Source organism: Anopheles funestus, chromosome 3RL (genome assembly GCF_943734845.2).
Source record: "Anopheles funestus chromosome 3RL, idAnoFuneDA-416_04, whole genome shotgun sequence".
Lineage (NCBI taxonomy): Eukaryota > Metazoa > Arthropoda > Insecta > Diptera > Culicidae > Anopheles > Anopheles funestus.
The window spans coordinates 7384431-7403388 of record NC_064599.1 but is presented as its reverse complement, the minus strand read 5'-3'; the positions used below and the strand labels follow the sequence as shown (position 1 = coordinate 7403388).

Genomic DNA, 18958 nt, shown 5'->3' with positions numbered 1-18958 from the left:
TTTGGGAGATGAGGATGATGAGGTGGTGGTTCGTTTGTCTGAGCACGGGCCCTGACCAGCAACGCTATTAACGCAGCCGATTAGCAGCTCGTCTCTGACGTGCTCTTGACGTACCAGTCTCGGGGAGCGACTACCACCGGGTCCGGTGGTACCACCACCGGTCGGTATTTCTGGTAGCATGCGGCGTCCCTCGCTCACCGTGCCCATACCCAGCCCCGCCCGGGTGGCAGGTGTCATTGTGTACTCCTCGTTGCTGTGGCTCCGTACCTTGATCATCTTCGACGTGACCGCCGTCGAGAGGGACGTCGAGGACGAATGGCTAACGCCGATACCGGGCACCGTACCGGTACCGGTTACACCGCTACTAACGGCCGATGCCGAGGGCGAGGTGTTCAAGTGCGTCGGGAAGTGCTGCTGTGAGTGAAAGGGACGTGGTGTAGGTGCGGCAGGTTGGGGAAAGAGAAAGGATGCTTTCTGGCGCGGCGAGATGGGCATAAATTTGGGTCCGTGCTGGTGCACCGACAGAGAGTTCATCGTGACCGCCGGTGCCGTCCCCGCCGTGCCATCAGAACCGACGAGCGAGGAGCACGACGAGGCGGCCAACGGCATGGCCATTAGCACGGGTGCCGATTGTGGCCCCGCAACGGGCTGCTGCGCCTGCGCCTGCTGCTGCTGTGGCGGCGGCTGCGGCGACGGCGCCTGCTGCTGCGAGGCTGGAAGCGTGTTTTGGCGTGCAAAGTCGGGAGATCGTTTGATGCTGTGCGGTGACAGTTGCTTTTTGGGAGGGGATGTGGGAAGCAGTTTCATGTGCTGCTCGGGATTGGGTAGTGTTGCCTGCCGGGTCATTGTGTAATTGCGTGCCCCCGCTCTACTGCCGACCTGGTGCGGGCTAGTGCCGCTGCTTTCGCTCGCCCCCGGTCCCGACTCGGTACCACTGTCGGGCGATTTGTTAAACACTAACCGATTCGGAGAGGTGGGCAGTTGACGCTGCTGGCCCACGGTCGGTAGAACCGATTGCTGTTGTTGCTGCTGCTGCTGTTGCTGGGACTGCAAAGGCTGCGTTGACAGGGACGAAGAAGAAGGTGAAGAATGGGATTGGATCTGTAATAGGAACGGGTCGTTCGTGTTCGAAGGAAAGGTGGACTGACGTACAAAGGGTGGAAAACGCTGCTGCTGTTTGCTGGACGCCGCATCAATACCATCTCGTTCCGGCGATTTGGAGTACAGATTCGTCCTACTGTTCGGCGATGAGGACATCATAATCTTCGGACCACTTCTCAGCGGTCCGGCACCCGAACCAATTCCACCATCAATGAGCATCTCGTTCGGCTTGCAAGGAAGCGTTGATTGTCTGCGAATTTTGTACCGTGCCGCCAACGGTGAACGGTGATCCGACCCGGTCTCGTTGTCCGCCTCATTGTCGGTGTGATACGGACTCGTATTGTACTGCGGGCTTGGACTAAGCTGCTGCTTCGGTGATACCGACACCGGCGGCATCAGGTTGTTATTGCTGCCATAGTAAATACCCTCCGGGTTCGGTAGGGTCGATTGTCTCGGTGGCATGGCTCGTCGCAGTGCGGGCGGTCGGTGATTTCCGCCGGCCACCTCCAGACCTCCGTGCCGCTCCTCCTCTTCCTCCCCGTATTCGTCTTCGTCCGCCATCGAGAGTGGATTAAAGTAGGGATGTTTCACCAGCGACGGGTAGCTGCTTTGCGATTGCTTACGGGGAAGGTGTGGATTAGGATATGGCTGTACGTCCGGGTCCCGTGTGGAGCCGTTATCATCTTCTGCATCTACAAACAAACGAATCCTGATTAATACGGCTGCACAACAATCGCACTCGGATACCTGCTAGGACTGGCAACACTACGCGAATCTTCCTTTCGCATTGTGCTCAGTCCTTTAGCAAAAGTATTTCACTACCGAAGATGAGCTAAGTTTTCGAATGGTACTACAATACAATACTCTCTTTTGCGCTAAATGCGAAAGCAGATGATGAGATGAGGCTATGAGAAAAGTATTACGAAAAAAAAACAATCTACAGCTGCTACAAATATGAAAAGGGTGATTCTTCCAGGCCGGCATCTTCCACCGCCGCCAACGTGTGACTTTAAGATAAAAGATTGCAGTTTAGCCGGCTGATCGTGCCCGATGGTCCCTGCTGACCGGATGTATGATGACGGCGATGATGAATTGATGATATCGTCGGTCGACTGCACTTACTGGATATTGTCCACGAGCGACGAATGCTTTTCTTCAGCCAGTCCGTCGTGTTCGCCGCCGCTCCGGCCGGTAGGTAGTCTTTCGTGATGGAGCTACGACGTTTCAGATTGCTATCCGCATAATCGCTCATCCAATCGCTTTCGTCGGCCAGCTGGCTCGGTCGTTCGGGTCTGAAAATGGGAAACACAGAGAGAAAGACAGAGAACAGCATAAGAATAACAGTTAACATAAGAAGGAACCATTTCATCGCCTACCGATGGCACAGCCCCAGTAAACACTCCCTTGAGCCCAACCCCTAAGCTGAAACGAGGAACCGTTTTTGGGGGGGTGCGATATGGGTGGGTAAAAAAATAAACAAAGATACACATTTACCCGCCATCTGACGTAGCGCGCAACCAACCAGGTTGGGATATTAAAGTGCTAACCTATTTGAAGAATGATAAGTCACGTAAATTAATACTCCCAGTGCGGATATAAACGGGCCGTACCGCATTTCACAATGCGCTGCGCATTCCTTTGCTGCGAAACGTTCCTTTTGAACTTTCGCGTTCCACTTTAACCATTGGAACTAGGGAATCGCTGCTGCTGCGCGAAAACAAAACGTTTTATCTGAAGAAACGTATGAAACGAAATCATACTAATCAGCAGGGGAAGAAAAAACAGTGTAATTAGTACCTTGGCACGGTTGAAAGAAATCACCACACATCTACTGGAAACTGGTCGTCACCGTGGACGTTGCCGTTTGCTACTGCGATTCGACTCATATGCATAAAAATGAGTCGCGCAATCGCCTCTCACCCTCCTAGTTCACCTAGTGGTTTGGCGTTCCTTACGTCTTGCCAAAACGGTTTACTTTGATATACACCCTCAATGCGAACACGCATGGGCATCCCCCACTTGAGGGATGCTTGAATGTATATGTGTATGCGTGTGTGTCTCTGACGTACGCGTACGGGTTAATCCGGTGCGCATCGCTCCAAACAAACCAGCGACTGGTGACACTTGTTCGATTTGATTGGTATTCTGCATCGGCATGGCAACGGCATGGCGACGACGCTGAGCGATGTGAAACTGCAATGAAAGTGCGGTGGGTAAGGTTTGACGCCCCCTTTCGCTATCGCGACGAATGAGGAAACGCCACACGCCATTCTCCAATGTCCTCAACAATGTACAACGTGCTTTTCGATGGATTTGTTTGCTTCGATCGGAAGTGCATCGAGAAACTGGTATATGGTGACGAAGAAACACACACACTACGCTCCGTGGCTTTTACCCCTTTTTTGACGATGTGTTAGCAAGAACATAATTAACCATTCGACACATGTCGTTCATTTGTGGCTCCGGTAGTAACGGGGCGAACTTTTTTCCTTCTATTTTTCGATTCGGTCTACCTGTTCAAAAACTAACGCTTCTATAATTCTGCCCCCCCCCGGGCCGGTTGGCTTTGTGCTATGTGGACCGAGAGAAGAAGCTCGGCTATTTTTAAACACACACAACTTTTCACCGACGGGTCAAACTCACCTGCGCGCTTATATTCCTCTAAACTGTATATCCCTGGGACCAGCAGCGGGTCACTAAATAGCCTAAAAAGTGTTGGCACGTTTCGAATTTTCCTCCTTTTAGCTGTCACACCGCTATGATTGTCTTCCGCCTGCTCCGTTACAACCAGAAAAGAAACGGCCGCTGCGGTCACTCGATTCAATGGCCCTTGCTGCAAAGATCTCCGGGACCATTCAACAAACCGTCTTTCCTGCTCAACTGTTGCTTGCGTTCTTTACATCTACACAACCAGCCACCAGCTCACTTTGCACGCACTACTCGCAAACACCTGCATATGAACACACACACCACGTTGTTTGTATGTGGTGCCACAGACTGCGTGAGTGTTGGTGCGCTAAAGTTCTTACTACACACAAAGAGACGCGCGTACACGCTGTACCACTGCTGAGTAAGCGAACCCAGATGTCCCGAAATGTTGTGTTGACAGCGTGCTGAGCGAGAGCTTTTGGAGCTCGGAACGTGCGAAAGAGAAGCCTAGCAGCAAAAGCTTCAGCAAATGATGCTTCTCTTTTGCACACGTACACATACTCCTACCATGGATGACAGGTGCGAACGGCGAGCAGCGCAGCGTATTGACAGAGAGAGAGAGAGGTGAGAGAGATAGTGAGAGAGAACGGAAAAAGGGGAGTTTTTGAAAAGCACAAACCGAAGAAAGGGAAATGTATCCCGGGAAACAGGATCGAGCGGGTATATACCGTACGCGCGTACACGATGTGCTGATGAGAGTTTTTCATTTGTTTTGACGCGTACAGGTGTGTGTTTGTGGAGAACAAAAGCAACAGTGCCACCACCACCACTCGATGGACATGTGTTGCTTCATCTGACAGGCGCCTGTTGCTAATTGTACTTTGTGTATCGGTCCTCTTGTATTACTTTTTTTCCTCCTCGCTTTCATCTCCCTCTTTCACACAATGGTTCGTCTTTGATTGTGTGTCTGTGCATCTGTGTGATGCCATCTTCTAGGAAGCGGTGCAACAGATTTTCCAACCCTGCCTACTGTGTTGCCCTACTACTCCGCGTGTGGTGCATCTTTTGTAAGCTCTTTCCTAATATGACACGGGCCCCGTAGAGTGCGATTGAAAACCCTTCAACTCCACCACCAATTCTTCAAGATTCCGGTGTTGTGTGTTGTGTTTTAGTGGGAGCGCCTTCAACAGCACACTTTGGCTCGCCCGGGAGTGAGAAGACATCGTACGGTCGCGGTATTCCAGCAGCTACGGCGCGGGCTGGATATTCTGTACGCTTTTGAAACGGAGATCTCTTTCTGCTGATGTATGATGCCTTTTTTTAGCCGTGCTCTAACTCTATCAATCATACTCAATGCAGCTTCCGTCCCGTTCTCTATTTTCAGCACTATCTTAACCCTTCAATTCCCAGCTAGCAGACTGTTTACTGGAACAAACAGTATTAATTGTAAAGTAATGTAATCATTTCTACCACCAGTAAGGAGAAGATTGAAAACACCACCGGAACCGGAAATTATGTGTATTTTTGTTGTTAAATTAAACCTTTTCCGATATTTTTAATTTCCATTCGTGTGCGCTTGTTTAAGTTACCTTTTTGAGAATAGTTGGTTGCATGTTGAGTGCAAATTGTTTAAAGCGTTGAAAGAATTGCGAGTAAATCGATGGAAATGCAAATTTATTGCAAATAATATTTTCAAAATTTTGAAGTTCCCATGTTTTTGAGAAGCTCTGGGAACCGATTTGAAAAACTTTACGGTTTCAAGGATATAACTCCGAGTATCATATTATATAATTTCACGATTAAAATTTAAATATTGAAAAAAAAAACAGAAAATTTAGTTTACACAATTCGACTCAAGCCACCTTCATTCACCTGAAGGGTTTGGGACTGCTTTTCGATAAAAAAAAACCTCAACAATCACGTTCGTACAGATCCAAATATGGTAAGAACAAGAGTCGTCGTTGTTTTAAAAATAAACAAAGTTCTACCGAAACTTACATGTGCCTGGGGGCATCGAACGGTTTGCGCAGTGATTGCGTCACGCCATGTCCTAGTAGCGCGCCGCCATCCGGGAGCATTTGTGAGGTAGTAGCGCCTGCGGTCATGCCAACTTCCTGCGCCTGGTGCGGGTGCAGCTGATGGTGATGGTGTGTTGCACCACCGCCCGCCAGATGTGATTGCTGCGATGGATGGGAGGGATGATGCATCGGATGCTGCTGGTATTCCACTGCCGACGGAGCTCCATCACCTGCGACGGCCGACGAATGGTACAGGTTGTTGTTCGTGTGCAGCTCGGTCAGTGTGGGACGTGCGCAGGAAGCCGTGGACGCGGAAGAGGCAACCGTCCCGGGTGTTGGTGGTAACCGTGCCCGTCCGCTAGCCATCGTGTCCGCTTGCTCGTCGTGCTGTTTTCGCGTCCTGCGCTACGTGTGTGTTACCTGTGGCTGGACAAGCGAAAAGAGCAAAATGACCAGTGAGAAAGGTGCAAAGGGTTACCGTACCATATTTGTGTAAATGTTTGTTCATTTGTTTCTTTGCTGTTACGTTTCTAAACATACGCTTCTCAACACACATCTCTCTCTACAGCATATTTGTGCAGGTGTCTGCCCGCGGTCCAACGCATAATTAAATTGTGTGCAAGTTAAACCGTTGGCCAGGGGGGTCGAAATGAAACTCCAACATAATACAGATCCTCGTTACATCGATCTGTGTTGCTCTGGACCAAAAAAAGCGCAGAACACTGGGACAGAAAAAAATACTCGAAAAGACGTCATGATAAGGTGACGGTATATATCATACCAACGAAACTAACATCCTTTCGTAAGAATCCGTTCCCCAAATACGACCATTCTTATGAGCTCCGTTACGAGTAGGAAGCGGTCAATTTCCTGCTTTCATTAGCAGAGATTGCCCAGCGCTCAAGATGTTTGCCACGATGGCCACGATGGGGTTTTCCGCGGGGGTGTGCGCGGTGTTTCCTTTTACATGTTGCTTTTATGTAACACATTTTCCATTCGCCCCAAACAACGACGACCCATCTCTCTGCAGGCATATGCGGTCACAGATGTAACGCCGTAACCCTGTTGCGTTCCCCCACTTGCGGCACACACACACACATACACAAGGGACACGGGTGACAAAGATTCGGAACAATGTACAATGCGGCGACAGCTAAAAACGCGCGGCATACGCAACAACAACACAACAAAAAAAACACACACACACAGTCGTTATTGATTATTTGGGTGATATCTTTCATCTCGTTAGTTTGCAGGCACGCCAAACTAATAAAAGCACCCGAAATATGCCCTCCATGTTCGTCTGCTCTTGACGAACATTTCTAGTGCCGATCCCAACAAACAACACCAGAGAGATACACCGAATGGTGGCCAAAAAGTAGGAGGTTTTTGGGGGAAGCGGGGGGGCGGTGGGAGAAGCATAGGATTCAATAAATGTAACGACCTACGGTAAGGCAGATGTGCGGCATTGGCGCTTTAACACAAGAACCTCTCCCCGGACTTGATTCTTGTAATGTTGTAACATTAATTGACGAGTGCTGTTAACGACCGCTCTTAACAGCGCAAGCCATCGGGTTAATGGTTGGCGTTAGCTTATGCAATCGGTTTTAATTCTTCCAAGCACGTGAAAAAGCACTCCTTTCCCCGGGCGGTAATGTTACTTTTTCCAACTCCTCCCCTCCGTGGGCTAAAAATTACTAAGAAATGTACTTAAAAGCGAATCAATCATTTCAGAGCATGAAACATAAAAAAAATTGAAACATTTCAAACACTAGCTCCCAAAGCCTGCTAAGACCCACAGTTACTCAAAGATTCTGTAAAACTCTGAATGAGATGTACGGGCCTCCTGTTACGATGATGCTTGCATTCTTTCCTGGATCCTGCACACGGCTGTATGACACCACATCCAGATCCCTCGGGGCTTTAACTTGTTGCTTGTTTGATTGCACCTTGCTAGAGTCTACGTTGACTTGTGGACTTGTGTGTCTCCACTGTTACTATCCACTTCAACAGCTACTGGGATGAATTTAATTCCCCCCCAGTTTAAAGACGTCTCTTAACGTGTGCAGGCAGCGTCTTTGCGGCACATTACAAGCGTGCTTCAGCACACGTGACAGCGCATTTATGCGAAGTATCGCATAAACGGAATATTTCTAACGGCCACGAACCGAACCGGGAGGTGGCTCTGTTGAATTTATGGAATGTTAAGCACTTTATCGTTGTAATACCTTCTTCTTCTGACCGATGAACACTAGGCGGCAGAGTGGCCGAAAACACCGCAATGCTGAGAATGCTGCCTTTAGGTGCTAATTAACACCCCGCGTGTTGTGAAAAGTATGTCCTCCGATGGTATTCGTTTGGCGCTTTTTGTTCACCAAAAATCTACTACCAAAGCCGTACTTCAAACCGTTAATCCATTGCGAACAGGTTGGTTCCAAGGGAACAAGGGAAAGAGCGTTTTTCACGCACGTAAGCACCAATTCCGGACCGCACACACATAAACGCACACAGACACACACGCACAAACACTAGAAAACTTGCACCAAAATTGGGATATTTTATCTGTTGGATTACGTAGGTAGTTATTGCTGCTTCCTTTTCCGATTTTATTTTTCAAGCAAACACTCAGGGAAAGGTGTGTTCCCGTTTTTAGTGAGATGGTTTCGATTTCTGCTGTACTAATGCGATGTGTTTGCTACTATATTTGTTGCTCGCTTGTTCGCTTATTGTCGTGTGTATACGCACTATAGCGTTGTATGATTGATTATTCTGCTGGGATTGGCTGGCTGGGTTGAAATTGAGCAACGAAAGGATTCGCACGCGACACCGAACCCCACGAAACCGCGATCAGGAGCGGCCAATTCTTATGGCAAACATACACACACGTACACTCACACATACACACACATATACACACGTACGTACGTAGGCGCTGTGGCACACAATCGAATCAAAAAGCCTTAGCCTGCAAACGGGTGAAGCCAGTGTGCTATGATGGGATGATACAATTAAAATCGTACTGCCCCGTCGAACTCGGTGTTGGCCACGGGGCTACGAGGCTACAATTAACGAGGACAACAGCGATGACGACGACGACGACAGAGCGATGAGGCGAGTGATAAATATACACAAACTAGCTGTTCACATGATGGCCTATAACTACTAGAGACTACCGAGCAAACGGAACGCAAAAAAACGGACTCCTACAAACGCTTCATAAATCACTTCAGCCGCTCGCCTTGAATAAATCAACCAACCAACCAACCAACTAACAAAAAAGTGCCTTCCGAACTTTGCAAAACGTAGCGACACAGCACCCCGTATCCTGGCCGAGCGGACTCACCAACACTATGCCATCGAGCGACCAGTTGAATATTTCATTCTTCCTATATCCCCACCAAAAAATCCGCTCCTGTGTGTACATGCGTATGGGGGGCTCTGCTCTGCTCTGTGTGATGTGCTGGATGATTCAGATGCTCGTTCAGCGGGGAGCAAGCACGTCGTCGTCGTCGTACACTTTGGCGAAGCCTCCCATCGGTAATGTTCGGGACGAGCCACACACATACACACACACACACGCAGGACACATTTTCATCCGCTCAAAGAAGCAACAACCAAAGCAGCTTTGGAGATTTTCGAAATATCCTGTGACGATTGGAAAGCTCATGCAATTTCCACGCGCAACAGGACAGCAAGGTTCCGAGCAGTACACAGCGATACACAGAGACGGAACGCAAGACGAGGACAAGTCCTTTGCTTGAAGCTCCGTTTCGTTACCGGAAGTGTCTTTCAACTGTGCGGTTTTGGTAGCGGAACATATCGAAAAATATTGTATTGGTTATTTGAATTTATTCACGAAAATGTGCACTTTAAGCACTTTCGGTTGTATTATTGTGGTATTACTAAAATCAAAGGGCAGGGTTATTCATGAAGGTTAAGGAAATGTTACGAATTATGATAATCTTCTTCCTGGCTTAGTAACGATCTACTAGGCCGTATCTGTCACAAATTTCGCTTACTTCTACTTTTGGGGTAGTGGGAGTTGTGGACTCAAGAGGTCCTGCACTGCCATTACTGACTTTTCTTGACTGACTCGAGTAATTCCTGCGTACAGGCGTTTAGTCCGGATGTGATTTGAGCTCGGTCAAGATTCGATACACGTTCTGAAGAGTATTAGGTTGAATACCGCAAGATGATACAACCACTCCAAGAGAAATGATTTTTCACCCTCAGTGTTCAAATCTCCATTGAATCGGAACGGCACTACTTGAAAGCAAAAGTATATTTACGGCTGATATATTCATGGTGAGACAAATCAGAAGCTTATGTCTTCTTACAACATTCGCCGTCTTAAATTTACACCTAAAATCAATTGAAGCTCCAGCTATTTTACAATTTATTTACGTTGGAGAACGTTTCGTAATTTGCTTCCGGGTTTGTTGTTATGAGACAATCTAGTTCAGTGAATTCAAGACATTCGACTTATTTAATCAAACATTCGTTTAGAGTTGCGATAGTTTATAACCGAAGAAAATTAACTCGTTCTTCGCACGGAAAGTTTTATTATTTCAGTCCGTATAGTCGCAACTATTTTATAACCGTTTGGATCTTTGTCATTTAAAAATGGCTAGCACAAGCTGTCAGAAAGGCCTTTTCGAATCACCGCAAGCAAACGTCAAAAGACTCCGTTGACCCAACCTCCTGACGGTTGATATTTTTTTTTAATCAGCCAAAGAAAGAAAATTCACCAACTGTCCCGTTTTTCTGCTAAAATTGCCGTAACAAACGTTTAACAACTGTCCCGTTTTATCGTCTGTGTGTGTCCTTAGCTCCGTAGGTCGATAATTCATGCATTTCGCCTGCTGGTGTGGCAGGAATGTGTTACTTTAAGCTGCAAGCATGAATACTTTCTAAAATCAAAACAAACCAAACCTGCTTTGCTGCTGGGTTGCTCGGTCTAACGTGTACGATATACCTAGTGCCCTACAGTTCTATTAAAACATTAAAATGGGTCTGTTCGCTAGTAGACAAAATGCCACCGTCGAGGAGACAGACGTTAGTCTAAACCATCTGTACAAGTATCCACCTCGGTCGGGTAAGTTGAATGGTTTCCTGAGCATAGCGCTACACCTTGCTCCAGTTTTGGGAGACTTCAACCAGATTATGCTGGTTTTGGTTCACCTATTTCGTTTGCTGCCCTTCTTCTGCAGGCAATTACTTCGGTACGCATTTCATAATGGGTGGAGAAAGGTTCGATACACCGCAGCCAGAAGCATATCTGTTTGGTGAGAATGCGGATTTGAACTTTCTAGGATCCAAACCTACACCCGTAAGTTGATTGTATGCGCGTTGCACAAATCTTGTACCGTGTCGTTGTCATCATTGAACTACATATCTGCATTATATACACGTACCCATTCCAGTTTCCCTACCCACCGCCACAAGCGACGGAACCAACGAAAACATTGAAGAGTCTTGTAAACATTCGCAAAGAATCGGTTCGCTTCGTGAAGGTGCTGGACGGTGGTAACAGTGTCAAAGCGGTTGGCTGTACGGCTGCTACGGATGCAACAGGAAAGACCAATCCGACGAGCAACGGCAGCATCACCAATGGTTACAACATTGAGTTTATCTTCGATGCCGACTCCGCTTGCCAAATTACAATCTACTATTTTTGCATCGAAGACATCGGACCGGGTGGACTGAATTACATTTCGCGCGATTCCTCCATGACGTCGGAAACATTTCACTTCCAGCGCGGTGTGAATCAACTTTTCTCTGCGCCCCATCACATCATCTATCCGGCTTTGTACGCCGAGGACGATCTGTCCTACACTCCCGAAAAGGAAACGTTTCCGGTCGTCATTCATTGTGTGGTCGGAGAGGGTAACAGTACCACCGCAACCGTTAACAGCACCGGTAACAATACTACCAACGTCGTCAACACGACCATCACTTCCAGCGTAACCACCGGAGACGGTAGCGATGGAAGCGGAAGCCGCCAGTCGCATGCTACGATCTGTGTCATTGATCATCATTCCGACGGAACGTACGCGCTGAGGGCGCTGAAGCAAAAGATTTTCGTCGATGGATTGTACTATCTGCTGCAGGAGATCTACGGTATCGAGAATAAGCTCGCGAACAAATCGGTCACGGACGAGGAGACAGAAGATAATGGCAGCGAGTGCGTCATCTGCATGTGTGACACACGCGACACACTCATACTGCCCTGTCGGCATCTGTGCTTGTGTAACTCCTGTGCAGACTCGCTACGGTACCAGGCTAACAATTGCCCGATCTGTAGGGCTCCGTTCCGTGCGCTGCTGCAAATACGGGCAGTTCAGAAGGACGGTGGAGGTGGGTTACCGTGTAGCGGAAGTACACCGGCGGCACAGAATTCGTCCGATGTAAGTATGTGCTTCCTTTTGGGATGCGTTTCATTCGTGTAACGGAGCTTAGTGTGTCGGTGATAGATAATTCGACTGCTATTTGTTTTGTTTCACCTTTTTTCCATAGAGCGCTGATAACATTCCCGCCGGTTATAAGACCATATCACTGATTGAAGCACTAAACGGACCTACAGTGTCAGTGAAAGCGATAAACGGTAGTAACGACTCAACCGCTGGAACGGAGAACGGTAGCGAAAATAATCGGGTACGTAGGTTCTTTAAGGGCAAAACGTTTGATTATAATTTTGTTAATTTGAATGCTACATTAAGTAACTAAACAAGTTTCGTTTGGCTCTCATGTGAAACGATTGCTGTAATTGTAATTAATGGATAGTGGTACTCTAGTCGCATTTTATAATCGATTCCTGTTTGTTTTTACAGAACACCGAGAATGGCTACGCGTTCCGCAACAAAATGACTAAGTCAGCTACGGACCATAGCAGCAATGGCGAGGTCGCCAATGGTAGTATAGTTTCGGAAAAGTCATCGTCCGACATCCGGATGCATTTATTAGCTTCCGATGAAAGCAACGCCATTGCTGAAGCTGGCACGGGCGGATCGATCGTCGGTGGCATAGCAAATCCCGCTACCGTTTGCACTAAGAAGGAACTGCTTTCGAAACATTCGCCCCTGATGCAGCGTGCCCCGGTGAGCAAGGATAAGAATCCGCGCGAAAAGGGAAGTCTTCATCGCACTGGAAACAGTGGCAGCAACGCCAACAACGGGAGTAGCTCGTTGGTTTTAGCGAAAACAAAATCACCCTCCGATCGGACGATTGGTTTCCATCTGGTGCACGAAAAACCGGCAACCAATGCCGGTGGAACGGTTGGAAAGATGGCAGATACAAAGCTGACCGATCTCACGGAAAACGATGACGATAGTGAGGCAGAGAAGTTGTCGCCTTTGTTACGGAAATCGGACAGTTACGATGCTGGGAAGAAGCTGTCAACACACGGGGACAGTGCAATGAAGAAGCTGCTGATCAGCGGAACCGGTACGGTCGGTGTGGAGGTGAATGAAAAAACTTCACCTTCCGCTGTGATAACGGAACTGCTCAAGGGTGCCATTATTGGCAGTGATGATATTGTGGGTGATGGCAATACGGACGTTTCGCTGGTCGGTGGAACGAGGGGTACCGGAATCGGCGCTGGTGGTGCTATTATATCAATCGTAACGGATGATTCCGAGGATTACTATACGCCCGAAGATCCTCCGGCAACGAGCCCACTGAAATCGATCGATGATGATGATGAACTTCCGAAGTTGGCCGAAATTGATACCGGCCGGAAGTTGCTGGTGGCTTCGGTAACAACAGCACCTGGGGCTACCATAGTTTCGGCCCCACCTGCTGCTCTGTCGGTATTGAAGGAAGAGTTTTCTCAAGGTTCGCTACCGGACAGCCCTATCAGTGGCAACTCGCAAACATCGACACGTAGTTCGAGCGATAGCTACTCGTCTAGTTCCAGCACCCGGCAGCTGCTTTCTTCGGGCGCCGTTCCGAACGACACACCAACACACGTGCTGAGCTCGTGTGATTCTACCGCCAACGGGCATAGCAGTGTTTCGAAAGTTGCCGAGTGTGGTATCGAGAGTGATTAATGGATGCAACTGGACGAATGAAGGAGCATGATACAGTGGTGCTTCAGAAGTAGCGAAAAATGGTAAGTCATTGATTTATAGCTCAATTTGTTTTTAATTTAATCATAAGGGACTAATGGGAGATAGCAACAGAATCGTTTTATTTTAACATATCAGATACATAAATGTTCAACACGTGGTTAGTTTAAGTAAGAACAAAATTTATTAAACAAAAAACAGAAAGATTATGAGTAAACAATATGTTTGAATTTATATATTATACTCATGCTGATGTTCAAACCTCTTCTCTCTTTGTGACAGTTTCTTCGATACAGGAACATTATTTACGCGTTCCAAAACAGATTGCCCAGTAGAGCGTACCTTGTCACGGGTTGTCGTGCTTAACCCTGCTCCCTCTAATCAATCAATGTTTGGAATTCCTCTTCATATATTTGCAATATGAACGTGCATCACATTACACGTGTATCGTATCTGTTTCAAAAACCCGCCCAACTTTCAAGTCATTACGTGGGCGGTCGGTTTTCACTGCCGCGTTGGCCGCGCGATCTGTGCTAGTTTAATTTTTTCCATTTTATTTGTTTATTATCGACTGCTAAGTACTCTTACCGGAACAAATACACACGTAGCATTAACATTCAATGGTAAACGTAAGTGTGAAACTTTGAGTAACATGATAATAAAAATGATATTTTCATATTTAAATAGTCTGTACCGTACTCGCAATGGGTTTTACTGTCAATTTCTTCCATAGGAAAGACTGAGAACATTTACATATTGATTTATATATCCTTCCTTCTTCTTCAAATATTATATATATGACCCCGTCACTAAACGCTTAGCAATTGTTGCGTTTGCGAACGCGATTCAGAAAAAAAATGTGAAACTCCATATAAAAAAATATGCCAATCTCCTAAGGCTGTATATAGCTTTTTTGGGAACTTTAGCAAAATTTTTAAAATTGATTTATTTTAATGCGAATTTATTGCAATAAGTTTCTTTTCACTCAAATAATGCTTTAAATTAAAAAAAGAATGAAAAATAACAAAAAAATTACAAAAAAATTTTCAACTCGAAAATTTCATAAGGCTTACCCCTTGCCATTTTTTTGAGCAATTTTGCAAAAAAAATTGAATTGATTTATTTTAATGCCAATCGGTTGAAATAAGTTTCTTTTCACTCAATTAATGTTTTAAATAGAAAAAAGAATAAAAAATTTAAGAAAATTAAAAAATCTAAATCTAAAACCAATCTTTAACCTGTGGTCGATAGATGGCACCGATGGCTACATTTTCTTCTTGGACGGCCATGCCCTTAGATGTCTTTGTCGGAAGTTATTCGAGGAACCAAGTTCCATACCCTGTTTGAGAAAATGTAAAATTTTCCTCATTTTTTTCCTCACTTATAAGATGATGTATTTTACTGCAAATTTGTTGCAATAAGTTTCTTTTCCCTCAAATAATGCTTTAAATTAAAGAAAGAATAAAAAATAACAAAAAAATTTCAAAAAAAAATTCAAAAAAAATTTCAACTCGAAAATTTCATAAGGCTAACCCCTTATGATTTTTTTGAGAAATTTTGCAAAAAAAATTAAATTGATTTATTTTAATGCGAAATTGTTACAATAAGCTTCTTTTCACTCAAATCATGCTTTAAATTAAAAAAAGGATAAAAAATAATAGAAAAATGTAAAAAAATCTATAAATTTGCCAATCTCCTAAGGCTAGCCTTAGCTTTTTTTGGGAAATTTTGAAAAATTTAAAAATTGATGTATTTATAAATGTAGTGACGGGATAACAAATTTTAACAAGTAGCTACCAATTACCAATTCGTCACTAAAAGTAGGTTAACGTGTGAATAGTAGTAAGTTCTTGCAATGCTTAAAACGGTTTAAAAAATGCGTTTCTCATTTTTAAGATTTTTGGATTCAATTATTTATTTACAATTTGTTTTCATTTCTTCTATTCAACTATGTTCGAACTGTGAAACTGAGATTTGTTAGCTGATTTTGTTGTAACGCAATCAAATGATTTTCATGTTCATCTTACTAAGGAAAAATAGAGACCGGGAACGTTTGCATTCGTTCTATCAGCTCTACTTCACTTCACTACTTCACAGCTTTTCATTCCAAAATATTTGTGGTCGTTTTCAGTAAATTTGTGGTCTTTTTCACTTGCACGTCAAAGTTAACTACCTGTTTAATCGCTGCGCGGATATTATCCAGCAAAAATGTCAAAAAATCCGTACATCGCATTGTTGATTGTTCGTGTGATCATACGTCCGAACTTCTGTGAAAAGAGTCATGAGATTCAATTAGGTAGAAGTTTATCTGAAGCAAAAATTTACAACGATTGATAATACTCACAAGTTTCTGTCTTCTCAACTTTAACGGCGATGCGTCCGTTTCCACAATTGCAATTCCTATCAACAGCAACAAAAGTAATGTGCAGTGCACGAAAGCCAATCTTGCTTGAAGTGACATGATCGCCGGATATCTTGGCTGCTCTCTTCGTGGTACGGAGTACGATTGTTGGCCCGTTTACGATGGAGGTTGAGCTAACTCTAAACCATCTATTCGATCAATGATCTTCATTATGAACACCACTCCCACCCAGTGGAGTATACTTTTACGATAGTGAAATCTCTTTTCCCATATGGCGCTGGGAAACATTAAGTGGCGTTTTACCTTTAACCCTTCTTCGGTGCACAACATGCATGAAGAAATAACCTTTTTACCAGCATGAAATGGTTACCTACCACACGTGGGAATTTTCCCCCAAATTGATGAAAACGTATTGATTTGAAAAGTAAAAGTCTTACAAAACGACAGAAAGCCTTAAGATTAAAAAGAATATATGAACAAAAGTTTACTTATGTTTATTACTTTCAAAGAACAAGTCAATTTGATTGCTTCAATTGCTTAAAAAAATAGAAACAAAGTTAAAGCGGGAAACTTTTTACACCTAACCATAACTCACATCATTATGCACCTCGAAGATATGAAGAGTTTCATTGTGGGAAGTGAACAATTACAAACATCAAATAAACAATGGCGCCTAGCGAGGAACGAGGGTGAGATTATTATATGAAAAAGATCCGGGTCAATCGAAACAAAAGGTATCGAACAAAAAGCACCAATACAAAACGAAAAAAAAACGAAACAAAAAAAAAGTCAACAAAGGTAGCGCAATTTTTTGTGATTTTTGCTTTATTTATTTGCACTTTACTGTGTTTATTTTCGTACAATACGTTGTGTGGTACTACACGGTTGGTTTGTAAATCTATTGCGTAAATGGGTTATTGTACAATTTGCTCATTCATTAACAATGATAGCTTATTTGTATTGGTATTTCGTGATAGTAATAATTTAACATCTTACATACTAATGCTTATGATATTTATGTCTTGCTCTGTGTGTCAACATTATTTCGTATATTTTTGTATTGTGTTTGTAGTTCTTGCTGTTGTTGTGTTGCTATTATTGTTCAGAATAATTGAAGCTTTTCCAATTACTGCATCGACCGAAACGTAATGGCGTAAGCTCGCTAATTCAATAGCGTGGGTTAATGGAATTGTAACTACTATACATGAAATTCACTCGCTACTAATGCGTTTAATGTTTTGTAGTTTATATGGTATATTTCATGTCGGATTTAGCATGATATACGATGTATCGGTATCGATAATATTTGTTGCCTGCTGCATTTTCGTCATCTACTAATATAGAGCATTTGCTAGCTTTAAAAAGATTTCGAGATTTGCTTCCGAAATATTAACAACAAAACGAAAAGAACAAACAAATAAACCTCACTAAAGTAGCGTACTTGCTGTAATTTATTCTCTAACCTGATGAGCAAACCGTACACAAGGGTTAACAAACCGCGGGAACAAATTGTACTTAGATTTCTTGGTTATGCGAACCGCGGCTTACTTTCTCCTTTTTTCGGATCTGATTGAGGTAAATTGAAGACGGATCCATTCATTGCTCGGCTTGTGAGTTTGGTAAGGTGTATACTGCACATTCCAACACTTTCTAATATGGCAATCGTGTAAAAAAAGGAACGCTTAGAATCCGAACGTATATCGTAACCGCGCGCTTATCTTTGAGATAGTGATTCCCAACTTAAAAGTATTTCCATTACAAAACGCGACATAAACCGAAGGGCCTTGTTTTTACAACGCATGGCTACAATAAATTAAGCGTTCGAGCGATAACAAAACCGACGGCATCTAAAACTAAGAACACTGTTCGAATAACCAAATTTTTGTATGGATGCTTGTTAGTAAAAATTTAGCCTATTTATATGGCGAATCGTCTTTAAAAGTTTGTGTTTCAACTTATATCATTTTTTTTTAAATAACATATTGTTAGCTAATAAAACGGAATAACCATCCTTTGCTGGTGAAGGTTTTTTTGTTTTTGAAATTGGTAAATTTAAAACAAAATAAAAAACAAAGTTTCTAATACAAGTAGATAACATTCATAGGTTTATTCTTATGGCAGCACAGTTATCATCCGAATAAAACGTTGTTGATTGGTGTTTGTTTTCGCTACAACAATGAATCTACTACTACTGCAAGGAATTGCGCGCAAAACACTCTCTTGCACGATCATTGCTTGCGTTATTTTTAAACCAACAAAAATACATTCTAACAAATACAAATAACGAATACACTAAGAATGAATTAAATGTCTCTTCCACGTTCAAAAGTACCGAAATTTTGCTCCCCAGCAATTGACCTGGAAGGCATGTGGTAGGAGTAATTGTTATTCGTAATTGAATACTGGTAATTTCAATGTCTTTTTCTGTTACCTTTGTTTTGTCTTAAGCAAATCGTACGCTTTAGGTGGAACTGGTCGAAAATTGACTGAGCAAATAATTGAGAAACGTTTCTATATTGTAGCGTTTTGTAATGCCTAACTTCATCTTGCCATTGTAACGTCAACTTCTCATTAGTGAGCGCCATTTTGTATTATTATGTGTTGCTTTTTTACTGTATCAGGATACTACCATGTACTAGTGTTTCATTTGTTTTACTGTTTTATAATCTGCGAGAACGAGAAGGACGATAGAGTCCTTGCAATGCGTAAACGTGTAAAAACATTTGCCTTTTCCTTAATCTTGAGTGTGTTTTAGAGCTTGT

At 44.1% G+C, this 18958-nt stretch overlaps 2 protein-coding genes across 7 annotated transcripts in view; one reads left to right on the top strand and one right to left on the bottom strand.

Moving 5' to 3' along the window:
* The window catches only part of LOC125769870 (uncharacterized), a 29305-nt gene extending 19824 nt beyond the window's left edge, over positions 1-9481 (bottom strand). For 2 of the 5 annotated variants that reach the window (XM_049438820.1, XM_049438821.1), the window contains exons 1-4: positions 7997-9481; positions 5749-6194; positions 2224-2393; positions 115-1793 (exon numbers count right to left, since the gene is read on the bottom strand). In XM_049438820.1, the coding sequence (XP_049294777.1) occupies positions 115-1793; positions 2224-2393; positions 5749-6134 (2235 nt within the window). In that variant the 5' untranslated portion in view covers positions 6135-6194; positions 7997-9481. Of the gene's footprint in view, positions 1-114; positions 1794-2223; positions 2394-2898; positions 2994-3744; positions 4066-5748; positions 6195-7996 lie in introns of those variants that run through there. The other 3 variants (XM_049438822.1, XM_049438823.1, XM_049438824.1) reach the window with 3 other exon arrangements.
* Positions 9482-10458: 977 nt separating this feature from the next.
* Positions 10459-14532, top strand: LOC125772332 (E3 ubiquitin ligase RNF157). 2 transcript variants are annotated; one of them, XR_007419459.1, is made up of 6 exons: positions 10459-10863; positions 10979-11097; positions 11192-12175; positions 12285-12422; positions 12599-13878; positions 14117-14532. XR_007419459.1 is itself a non-coding variant. In XM_049443908.1 (5 exons), exons 1-5 carry the CDS (start codon positions 10776-10778, stop codon positions 13814-13816), a joined length of 2547 nt encoding a protein of 848 aa, XP_049299865.1. In that variant the 5' UTR covers positions 10459-10775; the 3' UTR covers positions 13817-14532. The 2 variants fall into 2 exon arrangements, 1 of the variants encoding a protein (XP_049299865.1); XM_049443908.1 differs by having other exon boundaries at positions 12599-14532.
* Positions 14533-18958: the final 4426 nt, after the last annotated feature.